Consider the following 22,804-nt stretch of genomic DNA (forward strand, 5'->3'; position numbering starts at 1 on the left):
TGGCCATTAAGTAAAACTCAAGGAATAGGCAATGTTTGAAAGTACTGCTTTGGTGTCGGACTACCTCAAGACTATTGCTGAAATCTTCAGGATATGGCATGAACCTGATGTCTTTATCTCCCTTGTAGAACCAGGTGCATCGGCGGACTTCAGTGGGAGCTTGTTCCCAGTATACAGCATAGCGCTTCCTCTCCTTGACGTGTACGTCATAGCGCTCCCCTTCAACAGTCACCACCACCTCACACCGATCGCCTCCTGGCACACAAGTAAATGCATTAGCATACGTCACACACATTTTAATAAGATCTACACAGAGTCTTATTCATGATTGCTAATTTTTACCTTTATTCTTACATTGGGGAGGTGCAAAATATGTTTGTTTTTGTCATAAAGAAATACAATCATGTGTGCTTATGGACTGTATCCCTGCAGACTGTATTGCTCTATATTGATATATAATGTATATATTGTGTTTTTTATCTTGATTTAATAAACAAATAAAAAAATATATATATATTTTTCTTTTTTTAAATTTCTTGTGCGGCCTGGTAACAATCGGTCCCGGTGGTTGGGGACCACTGCCATAGAGGCAACGAAGCTCTTTTCTGACTAACAAATGTAGTTACAATGTTGGATGCTCCTGTTAAACAATGCCAAAATATCAAATCATAAGGTTCATACATTTGGTCTTGGGCTTGCACGCAGTTTTGGATACAGTTTTGGACAGAGCTGCCTAAAGGTACAGGTGTCATTCTTTCTCGTCTAATGCCCTTCCACCAGCTCTGATATCTATAAAGTGAATAATAATGTGTTAATTTGTCCACAACATTTTACACGGGACTCTTTTGTCAAAATGGGCCACTACGATATTGGAATAGCCATTAAACTCAGACGAGAAAAAAGTGGCATTATGACATTTCTACTTAGTTTGAGGAAATATAAGATAAGGTTGGACAAAGTATTATTTTCCTCTAATATTCCCATGCGCATAATAACGTGTGACATGTGGTGACACCTGCGGATGCAGGTGTCACCACAAGGTGGCGTTTTTAATGCAATGCCATCCATCCATTTCTACCGCTTGTCCCGTTCGGGGTCGCGGGGGTGCTGGAGCCTATCTCAGCTGCATTCGGGCGGAAGGTGTTCAGGGTCGCGGGGTGCTGGAGCCTATCTCAGCTGCAGGGGCGGCGTGGCGAAGTTGGTAGAGTGGCCGTGCCAGCAATCGGAGGGTTGCTGGTTACTGGGGTTCAATCCCCACCTTCTACCACCCTCGTCACGTCCGTTGTGTCCTTGGGCAAGACACTTCACCCTTGCTCCTGATGGCTGCTGGTTAGCGCCTTGCATGGCAGCTCCCGCCATCAGTGTGTGAATGGGTGAATGTGGAAATACTGTCAAAGCGCTTTGAGTACCTTGAAGGTAGAAAAGCGCTATACAAGTATAACCCATTTATCATTTATCATTCGGGCGGAAGGCGGGGTACACCCTGGACAAGTCGCCACGTCCTCGCAGGGCCAACAGAGATAGACAGACAACATTCACACTCACATTCACACACTAGGGCCAATGCTGTTTTGTTATTGTCAATAGTGATGTGTGTTTTCTTCTCTTCTTTTTTTACTGTTGTAAAGCACGTTTTGTTGCCAGTTGTCTGTGCATGAAAAGTGCTACATGAATTATTGATATATAAATGCAGGTAAAAGCAGCTTTTTAAAGGCAGCTTGGTATTGATCAGAGCGTGGGCAGGTGTACCTAATTTTAGTCACTTGTGAATCTATATACGGCTTATGAAGTTTATTTTCGACCGTGTCTGAAAAACTAAAAAATTGCGGCCATGTTCGTCTTCAAGATAATTCAACACTGTATGTTTTCAAAAGATGAATTCTGATACTTTTGGAAGGGGGTGGCATGAAAGGAAATCAACACCCCGACACAAGAACCGTTGGCAGACAGACTCAAAGAGTGGGTTATAAATGTGACTGTGGAGCAAAAATCAAGCTAAATATACACCTAAGCATATCCAATACATTTTTATTACAGTTTGCATGTTCTCCTCGACTGCATGGGTTCCCTCTGGGTACTCCGGCTTCCTCCCACCTCCAAAGACATGCACCTGGGAATAGGTTGATTGGCAACACTAAAATGGCCTTAGTGTGTGAATGTGAGTGTAAATTGTGTCTGTCTATCGTGTTGGCCATGCGATGAGGTGGCGACTTGTCTAGTGTGTACCCCGCCTTTCGCCTGTGTGCAGCTGGGATAGAAAAAGGGTGGATGGATTATCTAGACCACAAGAAAATGTGTTCGATTATATTCATCAAAGGTTCCATTTATAAATGTTGAAAAAACAATTAAACTATAAAGGTTCCAGCAGATTGTGGGTGATTATTAGTTTGCAATTTCCAATAAAAAATATGAAAGAGGAATGATCAAATGTTTCAATATTAAATCTAAACATGTTGGTTTGTCAGATACCATGTCATCAATTCTAAGGCTGAAACGACGCGTCGACGTTGTCGGTTACGTAAATACACGACGCGTCGCGTATTTACGTCACACTACCGTCATGGCGGAGCGCAAAGCAGAAGATGCGAGCGGTGTGAGCGAGGGGGGAAAAGCACGCCAAAAGTCGTCAGGGAGTATTTCAATACACGGCCTAATAATGTTGTTGTATGCACACTGTGTCGAGCGGAAATGGCCTATCATAGCAGCACAACGGCTATGAACGAACATTTGAAAAGAAAACCATCAACCATCAACTAGTCAATCGTCCGCGTGAGTATACGTTGTCATCATTACACAAAAACATGAATGTGTCATTTGTATCTGCTATGGGTGTAACGGTACGTGTTTTGTATTGAACCGTTTCGGTACGGGGCTTTCGGTTCGGTACGGGGGTGTACCGAACGAGTTTCTAAGCTAAAGTCTTAACAAGCTGCTTTGCTCCTTCTGCCTCTGTCTCAGCACCCAGCATTGTCCCACCCACACAACCATCTGATTGGTACACACAAAGCGTTAACAGCCAATCAGCAGTGCGTATTCAGAGCGTTAACAGCCAATCAGCAGTGCGTATTCAGAGCGGTAACAGCCAATCAGCAGTGCTGATTCAGAGCGCATGTAGTCAGCGCTTCAGCGTCGAGCAGATAGGTGTTTAGCAGGTGAGCATCAGGCAGCGGACTCTCCCCAAATGATAATAAACACCTACAAGTCAACTACTAGTAACATCACTATGAGCCTGTTGACCTTCTAGAAATATAAAAGGTAGCTCAGCTCGCTTTCAGTCCTGGCTTGAGGTGAAGGCTAATTACCTCTCAGTTCCAGCCACATCGACCCCTTCTGAGCGCCTATTTTCAGCAGCTGGGAATATAGTAAACAAGAAAAGAACCAGCCTCACCCCAGAGCATGTAGACATGCTAACCTTTCTTCATTACAACTGTTAGTCACTCACTGGAATGAGTAGAATTGGTTATTGTGTACTGTGTTGGACTGTATGTTTATTTTGCACATTTTAAAAGCAATACTTAATGTTTACAGTGCTCCAGAATATTTAGATTGGCACTTTTTTGTATTGGATGTTTATCTTTATTTTTGCACATTTTAGCAAATAAGCAATACTTTCACTTTTGTTGAAATGTTTACACTGTTGTTACAGAATATTTCCTTTTGCACTTTTTTGTATTGGATGTTTATCTTAATTTTTGCACATTTTAAAGCAAAATAAGCAATACTTTTACTTTTGAAATGCTTATACTATTGCAGAATATTAAGATTTGCACTGGATGTTTACTTTTATATTTGCACATTAAGAGGCAAATAAGCTACTTTTAATGTTGTTAAGTGTTAAAAGTTTTAAATGTCTACATTGTTACATAATATTTTGTCATGTTGTTGTCAATGTTGACTGAGTGGCCATACTTTTTTTTTTTGTAAATAAAAGCCATGCCTTTTGAAAAAACTGGCCTACATTTATTTTTTCATCTTCATTTTAAATTAAAAAAAAAAATCGGTAAAAGGAAAAATAATCTACAGATTAATCGAAAAAAATAATCTATAGATTAACCAATTAATCGAAAAATAATCTATAAATGAATCGATAGAAAAATAATCGTTAGTTGCAGCCTTAATCAATTCCCCCGGTTATGTTATGACACCATCTTCCCAGGCGTTTACAGTGAACTCATGCATGCAGCCTTTTGCAGGCCTGCCTGCTTCAAACATATTGTAGTTATTGATACAGAGTTTGTGCATGTTTACCTGTATTGTAGGCGTTCTCCAATTTGTCTGAGTCTTCTCTGCTAAAAGGGGACCAGTAGGTGTTGTCATCGGTGCGTCTGCAGAAGAACCAGTGAGGCTGCACCACTTGGTAAGGTGGGGCGACAGGCTCCATGTCAAGCATTTCAAAGGGTGAAATCAAATCAGCAGAGGCTTCATCCAATGTAGGCGACACCTGGAGGAAAGTGACAAGAGTCAGAGGTTAAAAGAAATCAAATCATATAATAACACATGCGTCTACTGCATTACACTGTGATAATAACATAAGTCTGTGCTAGATCTGTTTAGGTCCATTAAGCTTCTAATTAATAGAAACCTGAGATTATGTGACAAAGTAAAGAAAAGCAAAAAGGAAGTGTTCAGACCTCTACTCCACTCGACCAGGCCGACTCCTCGACCAGGCCGACAATGCTCTGTTCTATTCTGCTCTCCTCTAATCCTGCTTACCCCGCTTTGTACAGCTTGTAAACAGCCTTGTTTCCTTGAATTTTAAACATGTGGGTGCCTGTCACTGCTAGACACAACAGCTGCACTAAACAATTACCAAGTCAGGAAACTAGTTAGGAGACTGTTAACATTTAAATAGGATTCATGGTTTTGGACAAGTCTTGACTAAAAAACATTAAAAGGTACAGTAGCTGAACATTGTAGTAGACACAGTAGTGTGGACACTGTGCCTGTCCCTAAATGTTAACAGTGTGTGAAACCATAAAGAGAAACAGTGTGTGACTTCCATGTATAGCCTAGCTATTTCTTTGCCAAGAAACAAAGGCAGTGTCTTCATTTTGCCACACTGTCGCTCAGTGGGTAAAGAATGCTGGGAGCTATTTTTGTCCACTGGAAGAGGAGCACCAACCAACTCTCACACTAAATAAGAAATACTGAGCACAGAGATTGATGGGGACTAGAGCAGTGTGAACTGTGACAATGCTGAGTCAATAGACTATTTTAGAGCTGCTTGGAACAGCTTTCAAGTTGTGCTAGGTATCAGGATTTGTTGCAAAGAAAAACATTGTTACTTTTATCTAATGTTAATGACTAGGTTAAGCGTTACTCGATGTGAGATGTGTCACTATTCAATTTTAATAAATAAAAAGTCAAAAAGAAAAGTTTGAAAAGTCTCCAGATGAACTCAGGCCAAAAGAATGAAACTTGAAAAAATGCTCACTCTGTGGTTTGTATTATATTTCACTGATTTACTCATTTTGCTGTCTATCAATAAGGGATTCCGATTCAGACAGATATTCCAATTATCATGTGGAAGTGAGCCAAGGCTAATCACTTTCCATAGACTCCCAGGGACGCTGTGCGTCCGAGAGGAAAGTTGATGAAAGTGAACATTAGTTAAACGCATTCTAGCGCATCTTTAGTCAATGAAATGTACACAACAGTAGGCTACATTTTTTACCACTTAATTTTTTGACAATTTAGGGGAAGCAGAGCTTGCCTTGCAGTCTTAAAGCAATCGCCACTGCAAAAGGGTGGATCTTCTACAAAGATGTACTGGTTTAATCACCAGAAATCCAAACATTCTGATCACCATTCTGATTATGTGAACAACACAGCACAGAAAAGGAAAGTACCGAAAGGCTTGTACATTATTCTTTTTATTTGACACTGTTGTAATACCGGTGGTAAATAAACATTTTATTATTGCTTTATTCTTTGACAGCTCATATATATATGCATATATATAATATGTATTAACTTCGGGGACGGCGTGGTGCAGTTGGGAGAGTGGCCGTGCCAGCAACCTGAGGGTTCCCGGTTCAATCCCCACCTTATACCAACCTTGTCACGTCCGTTGTGTCCTTGAGCAAGACACTTCACCCTTGCTCCTGATGGGTCGCGGTTAGGGCCTTGCATGGCAGCTCCCGCCATCAGTGTGTGAATGTGTGTGTGAATGGGTGAATGCGCTATACAAGTATAACCCATTTACCTGTTAACATACAGTATATATATATATATATATATATATATATATATATATATATATATATATATATATATATATATATATATATATATATATATATATACACACATGCTTGCACTATATATATATATATATATATATATATATATATATATATATATATATATATATATATATATATATATATATATATATATATATATATATATATATATATATATATATATATATATATAGTTGGAGTTTTTTAATTGTATTTTGACTCTGGTGGGTTGGGCTGGATCCAGCCAATGAGATGTAGTTTGGGAACCCTTGGTATACAATAATTAGTGTAATTGCAATACCTTGGTTTTAGTGAAGTTAGTACAGTCATAGCCAAACATGCAACAATAACAATAATTGGCATAATTTTTTTTTATTGGTTTTCATTTTTGGATTTGCCCAAAGAAATCAACTTTAATTAATCCCTAATTTAAATCCGGGACTCAGACCTCAAAGCGGACACCTCAAACGAGTGTGCGAAAAAACTATGAAACTCATCTCTTATTTCAAAAAGCTGAACAGTTCCCAAATGACTTCTACCTGTCAAGTGATTTTTTTCCAAATTTGATGACTACTTCTCGTCCAAAAGCTGTGAAAAACACATAACAGTGCTGTGCTGCTGCTAATGTGTATGTAGTGACTCTGTATCGGCCTGTCGTTTGAAAGTTGAAGCATGGGTTTTGTACTTGTCTGACACGCTTCCTGCTTGGTTAGTAAAGACATGGAGTTCCTGATGCAATGTTGTGAATGGTTTAATCAAAATGCAGAGTTCACAGTCGTAAACTTCCAAATAAGCATCCAATAAAGCAATTAAATAGCAAGCAAGATGTTAAGGATGTTTTAGAGGGCTTAAGATATAACACAGGGGATTCCCAATAGCCACATCTGGCGAGCATTTTTTGTTATCTTTAAAATGCAACCCAAAAAAATACATCTGTGCTCTTGTCTCTCACAATAATTGTGACCGATTGGCAAAATTAAAGAAAAAAGTGCAGTTCCGCTTTAATGTTCCGAAGACATTTTTGGGTGAGTAACAAAGCAAAAACAATCTCAGGCAGTACACAATCTTTGGTCACATGATCTAAAACTTGCTATCCTTGCTTCAAGCACATTAATTCAATAAAAAAGTTAAGTAGAGGTTAAGTGGACTTTTGTAACTTGCTTTGTTTCGCACCTTCACACTGCCTAGGGCTCGACTTGGTGTCCGCAGATTGACGGTTGAGCATCCTCGACAAACAAGTCAAAAGCCTGAGCTGTCAGCAACCTACTGTCGCATCAGCTGGCATCCTTTAGACATGTTAATATTGAAATTATTTAATAGATGTTATAATAACATCTATTAAACAATGTCAGTGCCTCCCCAACCTCAAACCTCACTGCACGTCCCTGATGGACTTCCTGCGGCAGCTAAAGAAACTTTAAGGTGCCGACCGAGATGCTGGTACAGTTCTACTCAGCCATCTGGAGTCCATCCTCACCTCCTCCATCACCGTGTGGTTCCCCGGCGCCACAGTCCGGGACAAGCATCGACTGCAGCGCATCGTACGTGCTGCTGAGAAGGTTATTGGCTGCAAACTCCCATCCCTCCATGACCTGTTCTCCTCCAGGACCAGGAGGCGTGTGGGTCTGATCACAGCTGACTCTTCTCACCCTGGACACAAACTATTCTCCCCTCTCCCCTCAGGCAGGAGACTACGGTCCATCCAGACCTACACCTCCCGCCACCTTAACAATGTTTTCCCCTCAGCCATCAGGCACATGAATAATAATAAGATCCGATAGCTCCGTTACAGCTCATGTTATTCTCTTCTGTGTTATATGTGTTTTATGTTGCACGATTGCACCAAGTGTGAACCCGTTCTCAAACAATGGCAATAAAAACTATTCTGATTCTGATTATTCATCACATCAGTGTGTACATCTTGACACAAATAGCTTCCGCTCATCTATACAACAATTGGCCATTCATGAAACCTACAAAGAGTCATGGTAAAGGAATCACAAAGACATGCACTTACTGGGTCCGCACATGGGGTCTCTGCTGTCACATTCGTCCCGGGGTTCTTCAACAGGTCCTGGGCTTTGGCAGGTGGAGCAGTTGGAGACTTACCCCCGTGCTCGCCAGAAATAAAGGACATTAGCTCAACCTGCAGCTGGGACCTGAGGAAGATCGGATCAACACAAACACAGTGACTAACCTAAATGACTGCGACCTAAATGTTTGTTTACTTTGATAGCTGTCTCAATGCATCATCATGGTGCATTAAAAGACGCACACGATGATACGTCTCCAGTGTCACTATGACCAAACAAGGCTGCCATTGTACTACACTTACAATTACAAATAATGATAGCATTTAAAAAAATATAAAAAATAACGAATGTGCAAACATTGTCTGCGGCATTGAGACAGAACATTCGTGTTATGCTAGCTCGGTTTCGAAAGCGACCCAGAACACGACTGATACACGGCTGTCACATCCATGTTGGTGTTTTAAATTAAAACAACTGCACTTCAACTCACCAAGAGCATTCAAAACACTTTACTGTAGAGTCTTAGTAATTGTTTGTAAATGTTAAGCTCGCTAAGTTAGCCATTAGCCAAGGACAGCGTCCTGTCAAACACTGCTACTTTAAGGTTATCGGAAATTCAACCGTTACACGTGACGCGTTCGCAAACAACCACATAAATAACAAGTCAAATCTGATTCATAACAAAGAAATTGGGTTACTTAATAAAATAATATATTTGGTGTTGTTTCATATTGAATTTGACTGTTTCCTACAAATCAAAAGGGCAAAATACAGTAAAGGCTCATGCGAAGTTGGCATTTGCGAGAAGCACTTAAAAGCACCAGACCGCCGCCCCCAAACATGATATAACGTCACGGGTGTGAAAGTTTTAGAAGAAAAAAAAAGTTTATAGCTGCCGATTGCGGCACTCATCTTGTCATGTAAATCAGCGCAGTTATTTCAACCTTAAATATAAAATCGTTTGGGGAGAATTGGGTAAGTTGAAGCTTCACGTGACCATATGTCTTTACATCCGGGTTCGCAGCGTACGTAGCAACAGTTTAGAACATAACTCAGATGTTTTGTTTAGCACAAACATGTCTTGCTTGTTGTAAATTAATAGCCCAGCTATGTGCGAGTAACCTCACAATAGACACACCCATTTGCGGAAACATTTCCTTGTAGTAACTTCATTGAAATATGACTCTTACTTAGTCATGCGTGTCAACCAAGGTACGTTTACGTGTTTTTTCTAATATAGTTCAAACTAAAACGATACATTTACTGACTGAGGTGTAACAGCTACCAATCAAACTGTGTGCCTCACTCCCACCTCTCCTCCGGGCTTTAGGGTGTGAAGCATGCCAGGGGTTTGGGGAAGGGAAAGTGAGCACAGATAGAATGCATGGACACACCCTGCAAAGTGTAGGAGACACGCAGAGTAAACTGGTGTGGAGCAATAAGAGGGTGGGGCTTTTTTTTTCTTTTTTACACAAGTAGAGCAGATAAGTTGAGTTTGCAGGGGAGAAAGGGACGGGAGTCACAACCCTACACAGCCATTTACTTTAACTCTACTGGGCTAATCCTGCAGCACATTTACCCGGACTCTCTTTTTGCATTCCAGCCTGACAGAAGACTGCAGCACTTCCCAGCAGAGTGAAGCCAAAACACTACAAGACTGAAAGCCAAATACATTAACTGCAAACATGAAGGACAAAGTGAGGAAAGGAACAGGAGGAAGAAATCAAGCCAAGGCGAATGGTAACATCTAAAAACTCATGTAGCTTTTCCTTTCCTTTCTTTTTCCTCCCTATTTCTGTGGTGCCTCCCTGGCTGTAGAATGAGAAGTGGGGGTGGTGGGACATTCAACATGCTTCTGCTGCTTTGCAGCTTTCTTTGCATTCTCCGTTGAAATGTTCACACAGACTCAAGCTGATATCCCGGAATAAAATGGGAATGTTCCTTCTCGTGCAACTATTTTACCTTTGCCACTCCCCTTACACATAGAGAGGTTACGGTTGAATGTGTGCTGGCCTGTCTGCAGGTGACAGTGCCCTAAGGCATTCCTACTCCTAAATTTATTGGCACCATTTTCAACATCATCACTAAGAATTGTTAGAAAGTGGCTTTTTAGGCCTTAAACATGCAAGGGTTATCAAGACATTACACTCAAAGTTCGATATAGTGCAGTCCCTTATAACGCAATGTTCTATACAGGTATAGCAAATTTTCGAACGTTTACATCGTGGCTTTTTTTTCACCATAGTCATTCGCGTTGTTTTTCCCCAAATTATTGCATATTTACAAACTTGCACAGTAAATCTTCATTAAAGTATGCAAAAAGAAGGAATTGAAAAAAAAACTAAACAAAAATAACTAAGTATAGACCCAATGATATTTAAACCAACTAGTGCCTACCCAATTTTGTGACGTGGGAGTCGGTGAGGCTATCACAGGCCCAGAAGTTGGCTTAGAGTGGCTGGAGACCCAAAATATACTGCATTTACGGAAAACATTGATTTCGCAAAGTGCCAACGAAATGGACTCTTCAAGCAACGTTTAATTAAAAAACATTTTTTAAATAACTAATAACTAAACTTTTTATTGAACAAACTTAAACATTCCTTCTGTTATTTTCACCACCGTAAAATTTGGTCTATCACTACTTCCATAAACAACACGAGGTATCAGCATAATGCATGGATTGTGAAATGTTGTCTTTTTCTTCATTAAGCTTGTTTTTTTGTTTTTTTTTGTAATCTTTCAAAAAGAAAAGGGTAAAAAATAAAAATTTCTATACAAAGAGACCTCATTTTATGGACCCCTACGACCGCATGGTATCAAACTTTGAGTGTACCACTGAAATAAAGTTCTGCTGCGGGTAAGTCACCTCCAATCAAGAAGAGGCTGGCGGTCAAAATTTCCTTCAACCAATTGCAAACTGAGAATCAGTTTTGGGGTGTTTTCCACTCCCACGCTAACAGCAAGGAGTTTTATTGTAGAATGACTACATTCTTAATAAATGGGCGTGCACCGTAGAAAAGGTGTAGTAAGAGGCACGCATGCATGCTTCACTGCAATGTTGTAGCAGTTTTTATGTGCTTTATGCAGTCTCCAAATGCCATGGCTGGGCGTGGTTGTCCCTTCACCCTTAGATGACATGTAGGCCGAAAGGAAAATTCAACAGGTTTAGTCACAATGTAGGTTGTGCATGCTAGGTCCTGCTCTCCCCCTGTGGGGGTAAGAGGGGTGTAATATGTGTGTGCATGTGTAAAGACACACCCTTTTTTCTTGCCTTACTTTCACCTTCCAAAGCACATTTACCAGAAATATGAAGAATCATAAATCTTAGTCATTGATTTGGTCATTGATGTTCATGCAATAGATTATACAGCGGAAATTCTTAATTGTGAAGAATTCTGTTGTTGGTGTACAGGCACATGCACGGATGGTTATGGTTACTGATCATCCCTGAGTGAGATCAGCCAACACCAATACTGATCACATGTATTAACTGTACATTTTTACATGTATTTAGGCGAACAAGATTTATTGAAATGTTCATCAAGTTCAGACCTGCTCTGTGTTTTCTTGCGATTAACAATAATGTAGCATATAGTATTTAATAGGGTTAGAAATACATTTGGCTTTTTACTTTCTCCCTTCAAACAGACGCTATCAGTGTGACTGCTGGCAAAGATGCTGCTGCTATCAAGCTAGGAGATGACACATCATTCTCTGTCAAAATCAACGGAGCCGGAGTGGAGCCGTTTGAGTTCCAGGTACACAATAAACTGCGTGGCTGCCTTTTGTTGTTAAAATCAGCAACAACATTTCAATGAATTTGATTAGACTCAATCCATCATATTTCATGATATTTATGGTTATTGACACCCATGCAAATGATAACCTAAACAATTGGCTTACTTGTTTTCTGTTGAATCGATTAAAATAGTACGTTTTTTTTATGTTGAAAATGTTTGATACAGCTGTTGTTTTGTGTGTTTATAAAGTGTATATAATACGAATATACAAAAGTTTGTGGCTATTCTTTGCTTGGGATAAAGGTCCATGGGTTTTGGCTGGTTCAAGATGCCATAACGACGTTGCTTTCAAGAGATGAGGTGTCCCCACGCTCCAACCTGTCCCTGGCCTTTGCTGGAGCAACTCTGGACCCCCTTGCAGAATTGCAAAACCTCAAGGGATTCAAGCCTGGAACCGTCATCCGTCTGGTTGAGGGTAAAGGACTTTGTTTCCTTGTCTCTGTACTCTACACTCTTACTTTTAAATGTGTTTTTAAGTGTCATTATTTATTGTTATCATTTTGAAAGACCATTTTGCTGTCAACAAGTAAATCTCTTGGCTTGAAATTAACATACCGGTAATTCAGGCTCACTAAGACTACACTACACTCATAGCAGTTACTTAACTATGACAGATTCACAAATGCTTACTCAAATAGACCACCTAAAATACTGTCCTGTATTATCTCATGCAGGAGTGTCAAAAGTGTGGCCATGGTGCCATTTTTGCCTGCAGCTTGTTTTTCTATTGGTGGTCTGCATATAATAAGAAATACACAATTTGGACACCCCAGGTCTGGAGGGTATAAAGAATAGGATCTCCTTAAGGTGCAATAAATGCTAAAGTATACAAGGTTGTACACCAAGGAAATTGGGTGTAGGTTTTCTCGGACTATTAAGGTACAGATATATAAGTGTCAAGGGTACACAAGCAGTTCCATTGTAGACAAGAATAATCAATTTTTAATCTATTTATCCGTAAGCAAGCGTGGTTGCACGTCATGCATTACCCACTAAAGAGATTTTAAGTGAGTGTGTTGTGTATTAGTAGTGCTTATGGTCAGAATATTGCCCCAAAATTAAATGTATTCCCTTTTAAAGAAGTTCTGATTTTTTTCATCATATATTCAGTACCATTTCTATGTATTCTTATATAAAAAATGTAAACAAAGTAGTAATATGGCAAAAACCAGTAGATTGATGCATTGTAGTGCATCTCCAGCCGGCAGTGCAGGTACATGTTAAGGTTAATGTGACAATATCTCTTTCCAGAGCCCTACACTGTCCGCTCTGCTCGGCACCATTTGGCTCGAGTCCTTGAGCTGTTGAGGACATCTGGTCCTCAGGATGCATTGAGGGAAGGACGTTCACCAAGTTTACTGGAGACACTTACACAAGCACAAACAGCAGGTGACAACTGTTTGTTTAGTCAAGGTCAATCAATTCAGTGACATACATTTAAAGTACTGAAGTTTAAGTCATGTTCAAACTTGCTGCTTTAGACAATAGCTTACCAAATGGAAGGAGCTTAAAGCGATCTGCAAGCAACCCAAAACCAGAAGCAGCCAACCATGATGCAGCTCCTCCTGAAAATCTACTGCCTGGTTCCTCTGACAGACCGCTAATGGCTCTACTACCGCATAGCTCCCAACCAGAGGTAAAGTTTACCAACAGAATCAACTACAGTATATTGAATTCACTACTTAAACACTGCCATCAGCACATTTTGGAATATTTTGTGTCACCAGGTCCCAAGCTACCTCAAAGACCTGTCTCTGAGCTGTTGGGACCCTCCTCCAGGACACAGGAAGCTACAAGGAGATTTCCTGTACATCACTGTGGTGACTTTAGAGGGACAACGGCGTGACATCACATCTTCTCCAAAAGGTTTCTTTGTCAACAGGTTAAGACATCTTGTTATTTTCATTTTGTGGTACAGTGGAATCTCAATTTTTAGACTTACTTGGTTCTTACAATCGTTCGTAAAAATTGAAAAGTTTGTAGAGTGAAGAAGAGTTCCCCATAAACAATGCGAACATGAATGAATAATGGGTTCAAGCTTGGACAAATTTAAGTAAAAACATGCACACTTTCAAAACTCTGTGTGTGTGTGTGTGTGCGTGTGTGTGTGTGTGTGTGTGTGTGTGTGTGTGTGTGTGTGTGTGTGTGTGTGTGTGTGTGTGTGTGTGTGTGTGTGTGTGTGTGTGTGTGTAATGTTATATATATGTTTATGTATATATAATATATCTATGTATGTATGTGTGGGAAAAAAATCACAAGACTATTTCATCTCTACAGGCCTGTTTCATGAGGGGTTTCCTCAATCATCAGGAGATTTTAATGGAAGCATTCACATACCATGGTTTATATAGGGCACAGAGCGGGTGGGTTCAGGCAGGCGTAGGGGCGTGGTGATTGGCTCATGTGTTACCTAGGAGGTGTTTCCTTCTGTGACGGCATGCTGATACAATTTCGCTGCGCTTGTTGAGGGATGACAGGTCTGGACGGTATATAATAAACAGGGTCTCTTTTAAGCATAGGTTGCATCTTTTATTGCCACTGTTGTAAGGTGTGCTGGATGCAAGAATTTGCCATGTTATTGAATATTCAACATTATTGTCTTTGAGATTCCAAATGTGTTTGCTGAGTTCTGTAGTGTTCCGCAGGCTTTTGCCTCTGAAAGAAGCCCTGTGATTGTTCCAACTGGTTTTGAATACTCCCTCAGTTAATCCTACATATGTGTCGGATGTGTTAATGTCCTTGCGTGTTACCTTTGCTTGGTAAACGACTGATGGTTGTAAGCACCCCCTGTTGAGAAGGCAATCAGGTTTCTTGTGGCAGTTACAGCCTTTGTCAGTTTTGGAGTCGTTCTGCCTGGTGGTGGACGGCTCCTTTTCAATTGCTTTGTTGTGGTTTGAAATGATTTGTCGTATGTTGTTCATGCAGCTGTAGCTCAATTTAATGTTGTTCTTGTTGTCAAAGACCATAATGTTGAATATTCAATAACATGGCAAATTCTTGCATCCAGCACACCTTACAACAGTGGTAATAAAAGATGCAACCTATGCTTAAAAGAGAAACTGTTTATTATATACCGTCCAGACCTGTCATCCCTCAACAAGCGCAGCGAAATTGTATCAGCATGCCGTCACAGAAGGAAACACCTCCTAGGTAATACATGAGCCAATCACCACGCCCCTACGCCTGCCTGTGCCCACCCGTTCTGTGCCCTATATAAACCATGGTATGTGAATGCTTCCATTAAAATCTCCTGATGATTGAGGAAACCCCTCATGAAACAGGCCTGTAGAGATGAAATAGTCTTGTGATTTTTTTTCCCACACATACATATTACGCTCTACCACGGTATCGAGCACTATTTTTTTGGCTAGTCTAATTAAGACATATAATATATCTATGTATATGTCTCCTGATGATTGAGGAAACCCTCATGAAACAGGCCTGTAGAGATGAAATAGTCTTGTGATTTTTTCCCACACATACATAATATATCTATGTATGTATGTATGTGTGTGTATGTATATATAATCAGCTGTGTGTATATATATATATGTGTGTGTGTGTGTGTGTGTGTGTGTGTGTGTGTGTGTGTGTGTGTGTGTGTGTGTATATACAAACCCCGTTTCCATATGAGTTGGGAAATTGTGTTAGATTACAATGATTTGCAAATCCTTTTCAACCCATATTCAATTGAATGCACTACAAGGACAAGATATTTGATGTTCAAACTCATAAACTTTTTTTTTTTTTTGCAAATAATAATTAACTTAGAATTTCATGGCTGCAACACGTGCCAAAGTAGTTGGGAAAGGGCATGTTCACCACAGTGTTACATCACCTTTTCTTTTAACAACACTCAATAAACGATTGGGAACTGAGGAAACTAGTTGTTGAAGCTTTGAAAGTGGAATTCTTTCCCATTCTTGTTTTATGTAGAGCTTCAGTCGTTCAACAGTCCGGGGTCTCCGCTGTCGTATTTTACGCTTCATAATGCACCACACATTTTCGATGGGAGACAGGTCTGGACTGCAGGCGGACCAAGAAAGTACCCGCACTCTTTTTTTACGAAGCCACGCTGTTGTAGCACGTGCTGAATGTGGCTTAGCATTGTCTTGCTGAAATAAGCAGGGGCATCCATGAAAAAGACGGCGCTTAGCACTAGAAGTCCCAGCATTTTTCTGTCTACCTAGAAGACCCAGAGAGGGGTCATTTGGCCCGACGCTTTTCCCGGATACACTAATCACTCATTTTGTTATGGTAATGAGGCTGTTAGGGGCAGTTTGTCTAGGTAGACAGAAAAATTATACATGTGGGAAATGCCGAAAGGAGCAATGGCAGTGCCAGGATTGTGAGTGACTGCTCAAATGTATGTCAGTCACGTTTACATGGACATGGTTTTTCATTCTTTGTAAATATGCTTTTTTCTTTGTAAATTTTTTTTTTTAAACTATTTTTGGCACACAAAAATAACAATTGCTTCTGCAACAACCCTCCACACCAAAACTGGGAAAACAGTTGCTTTTTCATTCTTTGTAAATATGTTTTGTTTTGTATTTTTTTTAACAATAAATGTCAGAGTGTTGATCCCTTCATTCTGTTGATCCTTGCAAAAACACACACAACCTACCTCAGAACTAAAGCTTGAGCTGTAAGGTCCCCTCCCCCACACAGGCTCAAGTGGCCCCCTGCCGTGTGCCACTAACAGCCACATTTTCATAACAAAAGGAGTGTCCACAGGGGGGACTAGGCGTCAAATGACCCTCTTGTGTGTTTTCTAGGTAAAAAGGTCAATTGACCCTTCTCTGGGACTTCGCGTGTTAGATGGCAGCATATGTTGTTCCAAAACCTGTATGTACCTTTCAGCATTAATGGTGCCTTCACAGATGTGTAAGTTACCCATGCCTTGGGCACTAATGCACCCCCATACCATCACAGATGCTGGCTTTTGAACTTTGCGTCGATAACGGTCTGGATGGTTCGCTTCCCCTTTGGTCCGGATGACACGATGTCGAATATTTCCAAAAAAAATTTGAAATGTGGACTCGTCAGACCACAGAACACTTTTCCACTATGCATGAGTCCATCTTAGATGATCTCGGGCCCAGAGAAGCCGGCGGCGTTTCTGGATGTTGTTGATAAATGGCTTTCGCCTTGCATAGTAGAGCTTTAACTTGCACTTACAGATGTAGCGACCAACTGTAGTTACTGACAGTGGTTTTCTGAAGTGTTCCTGAGCCCATGTGGTGATATCCTTTAGAGATTGATGTCGGTTTTTGATACAGTGGTCACGGTCATTCAATGTTGGTTTCCGGCCATGCCGCTTACGTGGAGTGATTTCTCCAGATTCTCTGAACCTTTTGATGATATTATGGACCGTAGATGTTGAAATCCCTAAATTTCTTGCAATTGCACTTTGAGAAATATTGTTCTTAAACTGTTTGACTATTTGCTCACGCAGTTGTGGACAAAGGGGTGTACCTCGCCCCATCCTTTCTTGTGAAAGACTGAGCATTTTTTGGGAAGCTGTTTTTATACCCAATCATGGCACCCACCTCTTCCCAATTAGCCTGCACACCTGTGGGATGTTCCAAATAAGTGTTTGATGAGCATTCCTCAACTTTATCAGTATTTATTACCACCTTTCCCAACTTCTTTGTCACGTGTTGCTGGCATCAAATTCTAAAGTTAATGATTATTTGCAAAAAAAAAAATGTTTATCAGTGTGAACATCAAATATGTTGTCTTTGTAGTATATTCAACTGAATATGGGTTGAAAATGATTTGCAAATCATTGTATTCCGTTTATATTTACATCTAACACAATTTCCCAACTCATATGGAAACGGGGTTTGTATAATATTGTATATTCCAGGCTGGTTTGTTGGCTTTTTTCAACCCATATTAATAAGTAAACAAAATAGAAAAAACTTGGTGAATGGCAAATAATGAAACACATGAATGAATGAAATGTTCATAGACCGAGACATGGTTTGGACACAGAGGCACATTTGGCGCAATCTAAAAGTTTGTAAATTAAAAAGTTCTGTAAATCGAGGTTTCCCTGTGTATATAAATTGTTCATCATGAAGAGTTCTTGACCTAATTAACTTGACTTATTCTTCCAGATCTACACAAGAAGCATTTGACCCTCGTCCTGCCCAATCATCTCCAGTGTGCCACTGCTTCGCTGACCTGCTCAGCCATATCAGTCCTGCCTTCCAGCTAGCTTTTAGTAAAAATAGGTAAAACTTTTGTAGCACCCAATTAAAAAAAGATGGCGGCGAGCCGTATTTGTATTTATTCGGGCAGTACTAGTTTCTGCAATCAGCTGTATAAGTTCTGCCAAAAACAATGCAGCCGATGTGAAAGGATGGCCTTTATTATTGATTCACACACAAAGGGATATCTGTCCTGATAACAGTAAGTTCAATCCTGGTACAACATGAAATATTGTTGCTAAAACATAACTTAAACAAGAATTCCTTTTCAATTACACAAATCTTAATTGATGATCGGCCGTACTATTTTTGATTCTATGGTGAGAAAAGCATTGTGACTCAGATGACTGTATAGAAAATTGTATCACACTGTATTTAAATATTTTTGTCCATCCATGTTAGTCGGCAGACTATTTCCAGGTTCATTAAGAAAGCTGTAATACATATAACACAACATAACCTCCACAAAGTTTTATGTAAATTGGTCACATTTGCATTTCTGACAGTACGCCAACAAATGTGGACAAACACATTGCCTATTGGGCTTTTGTGCTCATACTGGCGCATACACATCCAGCTTAAATATTTTATTTCAACTTTAGTGGTTCATGATCACCTTGTTGTAGTAGAAAGTCAAACTAGTTTCTGGTTTCTTTAGGCATCAGACACCTCAAGTCGAGATGATGCCTACTCCTTATCAGACCCTGTGCTGGCTTGGCCCCCCCTGTGCGACCCGCACTCACAGAAAAACCTTCAGCAGGCTAGGGGTAGATGAGCAACCAGCAAGCCAGGTTATTTATAACGCTGTATGATGTACTGACTTCTCATCAATTGTACTGATACTAAGTCTTGCTTATGTCACTTGGTTAGGCTCCAGACTGGAATGAAGAGCTGCAAGCAGCCAAAGATCTTCCACAAACAAACCAAGAGGAGAGGCTCCATAGGGAAAAAGCTCTCCTACAGGTAACCAAAAAACATTAAATTAACCTTTAGTGTTATCAGAAATATCTTGATTTACATTTCAGCACTCTTTTCACAGGTAAATAGCGCATTTGTGAGGACAGTGACCCAGGGGGCGGAGTCTGTGGTAGAAGGCTTTGCAGAGCCGGTCAATGGAAACCCTGCAGACCCAGCATTCCTGTTTGGTGGCTTGTTCATGAGCCAGGGTGCAGCCAGTGCAATGTTTGGTGGGGAGAGGGGCCGCAGGTAAGGACACAACACAATAATAAATATTGAGCAACAAAATACTACATGTATAAAAGCTATTGAAACGGCTCCTGTCATAGTGTTTCCTTACCTGACTCCTCTACTCAGCCATACATTATATTTTCTGTGTTTTGTTTCTTATGATTGGTTGTATTGGGGCGATTTTAGGCAATCAGGGCATCATTTTTAAAGGGGAACTGCACTTTTTTTTGGAATTTTGCCTATCGTTCACAACCATTATGAGAGACAACAACAGACATCTTTTTTTTATTTTTTTTACAATTTTAAAGATGATACAAAACGCTTGAAAAATGTGGCTAATGAGAGTCACTGTTGTAGCCTTCAAAGCCAACAACTCTAAAACCCCCCAGCAACATTTTATATACACACTGCAAGTCTATATATAAAGTAGTAACAGACACATTCATAATAATATGTAATATGTAAAATTGTAATCATTTACGGGACTGATTTCTTCCGCGCATTGATTTCTGTTTCCATAGCAGCACTGTACTTCCAGAATCAAACACAAGTGTGTTTTCTAATCATGGCAGACTTGGTAACAGACAACGAAGACAACTATTCTTGGACAAACGAGGATTTACAACCTTATACTTTTGAAGCTAAATATACTGCTGCTTATAGAAGCGTGCACAAAGGAAGAGTGAGACGTTGGAGCAGACGGAAGCCGTGAGAGAGGGATGAAAGCGATTTTGACTATAAATGTGGAACTTGGAGACAAGCTACAGTATTTTGACATAAATGGATTGCTTACCCAAAATCACTTACCCCGGCCAGCTGGACCAGACGAACAACTTTCCATCGAGTGAGTCACTTTAATATTGATCGTGATACACGGAGCACGTCATGCGTGTTAATACAACTACAGTACATACGCTTTCTGGCTAGCTGTGTACAAACAAAACATGAAATGTGGGCTAATACTTTACAGATACTGTAAAATGATTGTTCATGTTTTTCAGTCAGTACAAATTGATGTCGTATCGCAGTGTTGTGCATTACACACTGAAACGCGGTTTGTGTTGTAGAAGATAACTTATCTCTTGCCGTAGTTCGCTTTTACGGCTAATACCGAAGCACGGCAATGTGTTACTACGATGGAAAAAGAGTTCCTCAGTGTTCACTCTTACAAAAACAATGTCGCTACAGCTTAGTTATTATATGGGTTACGGAACGTAAATAAAGTATTGTTGACAGTTTTTGAATGCATTTTTAAAGTGATTTGAGGGTGATTTGATCGCTCCCATTAGCTGCATTACTAACCACCTAGAACAAGCCGATTTTTATGTTAGAAAGCGAAAAAAACAAAAACAATTTGTCCTCTTTTTTCTCATGATTGTGAACGCTACGCAAAGTACAGTTCCCCTTTAAGTTCGTAGGAAAAGCGTTTGAGAAGTAAAGTTTGATTTGATTTTTTACTTGCAGGGCTGCTCAAAGATTGGAGCTTAGAGGGGTTCAGGCCTACAGTGAACTACAAGGACTACCAGGGTTACACACTCTACCCACAGCAATTGTCGACTACAGAGGAGTGCGCCTGTCAGCCCAGGGCTTGGCTCCTGGTTTGGAAGGCACTGAGCAGGAGGAAGGGACCACTCCTGTTTCACGGTACATTTCATAATTATGTCTGTTTATCACCTTCAAACTCGTATCTATCCAAATAGGCTTGTCTTGTTTGGTTTCTGCGCAACTTTCTCTTTATAAGTCAACCTTGATTTTTATATATTTTTTCATCTTATGATGAGAAGCAATAGAGTAGCGTGGGTTGCCAACACCCAGGGAAAATATTTGTGCCGAGCATGTGGACCTGTGTAACTCCCTGGGTCTCTTCTGCTAGTCTTTTTCATACTTTCAGGGCTTTATACTTCTTGCTCGTTTTCGCATAATGCATAGTCGACCTGTTTAAAAAGTCACATCGTGTGTGGAACTGTTCATTACTCTATCCAGTTCCATACACACATAATATGAATAAATATTGGAAAAGCAAAAAAACCAACAGTGACTTTTAAAAGAGGAACTGCACTTGTTTTTGGAATTTTGCCTGTCATCCACAATCTGTAGTTCACAACGGCACACGTCTTTCTCTTTTTTATGCAATCTAAATCGTAAAAAACTAGATTACGGCAAAAAAAACATACCTTCATTGTCAGCCTCCTCTGGCTAGCCATTTTTCACAATTTAGAATGCACAGAGAAGAGAAAGACTTGTTTTCTTGTCTCACATAGGTATTGCGAATAATGGGCAACATTCCAAAAATAAGTGCTGTTCCCCTTTAAACAAATAGCAGGAGTAAAAACGTAGGAAAGAAGGGAGCGCTGCAATTCTGAAAAAAACAACACAAGAAATTATCACTCACCAATTTTTCCTCTTTTGGCTTTTGTCTGTGCAGGGACACAATCGCTTAAATGTTTTTGCTTTAGTTTTATTATTTTCCAGGTATATTAATAATAACAGTATGTATTTAGCCTGATTTTTCAATTATTAGCTGTTGAAAATATACTGTATATTGATTATATATAATTGGCTCCTGTCATTTAAATTTCAGTTTTTACCATACAATGAAAATGGGCATATTTCAGACACGGTTGTGAAAGTTGATCAATTACAAGTAAATATTTTTTTTTTTAAATGTTCATCTGATTACAATTTTACAAACTTGTAAATTTAATTCTGTGCCATCAAAATTCTGCAATTGGGGTGACTGTTCCACTTCACCCTACTTTACCAATTACACCACTGTTTGGAAGGTATTATGTTCCTAATACATTTTTACGAGAATCCTGTATGTATTTCAATATGTTTAAAATACTTCAACATTGTTTCTACATTGTCAGAAGCATTAATCATTCCAAACTCCTTGCCGTTCTGATACAGACTGCATATTTTCAAGCAATTTTTAATTTAAGATAAAACATTTTGTGTACTTTTATCTAAATGTAATCAAAGTTGTGGTATCTTTCTACTGATTCTACTCTAGATTCACTCGTGATTGCAAGTGACGCAGGTCTTAATAGATACATTAGAGACTTGTCCCCAAAGTAAGAACTGAACTGGGCAAGAAAGCATTTAGGTTTTCAGCACCGAAGGCTTGGAATAACCTACAATCGAATATTAAACTTCAAACCCTTATTACATTAAATGAGTTTAAAGCTTCTGTGAAAGGATTGCAGTCTACCTTGTCTGTATGCACATGTGTCATGTGAGCAAGTTTTAATGTTGTAAATGTGATGTTTTATGTGTTGTTTACTGTTTTTTAATGTAACCTTGCTGCTGCCCTCTTG

At 39.8% G+C, this 22,804-nt stretch overlaps 2 protein-coding genes across 7 annotated transcripts in view; one reads left to right on the forward strand and one right to left on the reverse strand.

The window, feature by feature from the left end:
- ddhd2 (DDHD domain containing 2) overlaps nucleotides 1-8,943 on the reverse strand; it is a 37,419-nt gene extending 28,476 nt beyond the window's left edge. The window contains exons 1-4 of one of the 4 annotated variants that reach the window (XM_062050830.1): nucleotides 8,769-8,943; nucleotides 8,263-8,404; nucleotides 4,249-4,441; nucleotides 65-255 (exon numbers count right to left, since the gene is read on the reverse strand). In XM_062050830.1, the coding sequence (XP_061906814.1) occupies nucleotides 65-255; nucleotides 4,249-4,441; nucleotides 8,263-8,382 (504 nt within the window). In that variant the 5' untranslated portion in view covers nucleotides 8,383-8,404; nucleotides 8,769-8,943. Of the gene's footprint in view, nucleotides 1-64; nucleotides 256-4,248; nucleotides 4,442-7,722; nucleotides 8,405-8,768 lie in introns of those variants that run through there. The other 3 variants (XM_062050831.1, XM_062050833.1, XM_062050832.1) reach the window with 3 other exon arrangements.
- Nucleotides 8,311-22,804, forward strand: part of si:ch211-166a6.5 (clustered mitochondria protein homolog) — a 31,499-nt gene continuing 17,005 nt past the window's right edge. The window contains exons 1-12 of one of the 3 annotated variants that reach the window (XM_062050829.1): nucleotides 8,311-8,433; nucleotides 9,882-10,018; nucleotides 11,930-12,039; nucleotides 12,325-12,496; nucleotides 13,333-13,470; nucleotides 13,563-13,717; nucleotides 13,809-13,963; nucleotides 18,207-18,323; nucleotides 18,958-19,090; nucleotides 19,170-19,262; nucleotides 19,339-19,505; nucleotides 20,952-21,131. In XM_062050829.1, the coding sequence (XP_061906813.1) occupies nucleotides 9,964-10,018; nucleotides 11,930-12,039; nucleotides 12,325-12,496; nucleotides 13,333-13,470; nucleotides 13,563-13,717; nucleotides 13,809-13,963; nucleotides 18,207-18,323; nucleotides 18,958-19,090; nucleotides 19,170-19,262; nucleotides 19,339-19,505; nucleotides 20,952-21,131 (1,475 nt within the window). In that variant the 5' untranslated portion in view covers nucleotides 8,311-8,433; nucleotides 9,882-9,963. The other 2 variants (XM_062050827.1, XM_062050828.1) reach the window with 2 other exon arrangements.

The sequence above is a fragment of the Entelurus aequoreus genome, linkage group LG06 (assembly GCF_033978785.1).
Source record: "Entelurus aequoreus isolate RoL-2023_Sb linkage group LG06, RoL_Eaeq_v1.1, whole genome shotgun sequence".
Classification (NCBI taxonomy): domain Eukaryota; kingdom Metazoa; phylum Chordata; class Actinopteri; order Syngnathiformes; family Syngnathidae; genus Entelurus; species Entelurus aequoreus.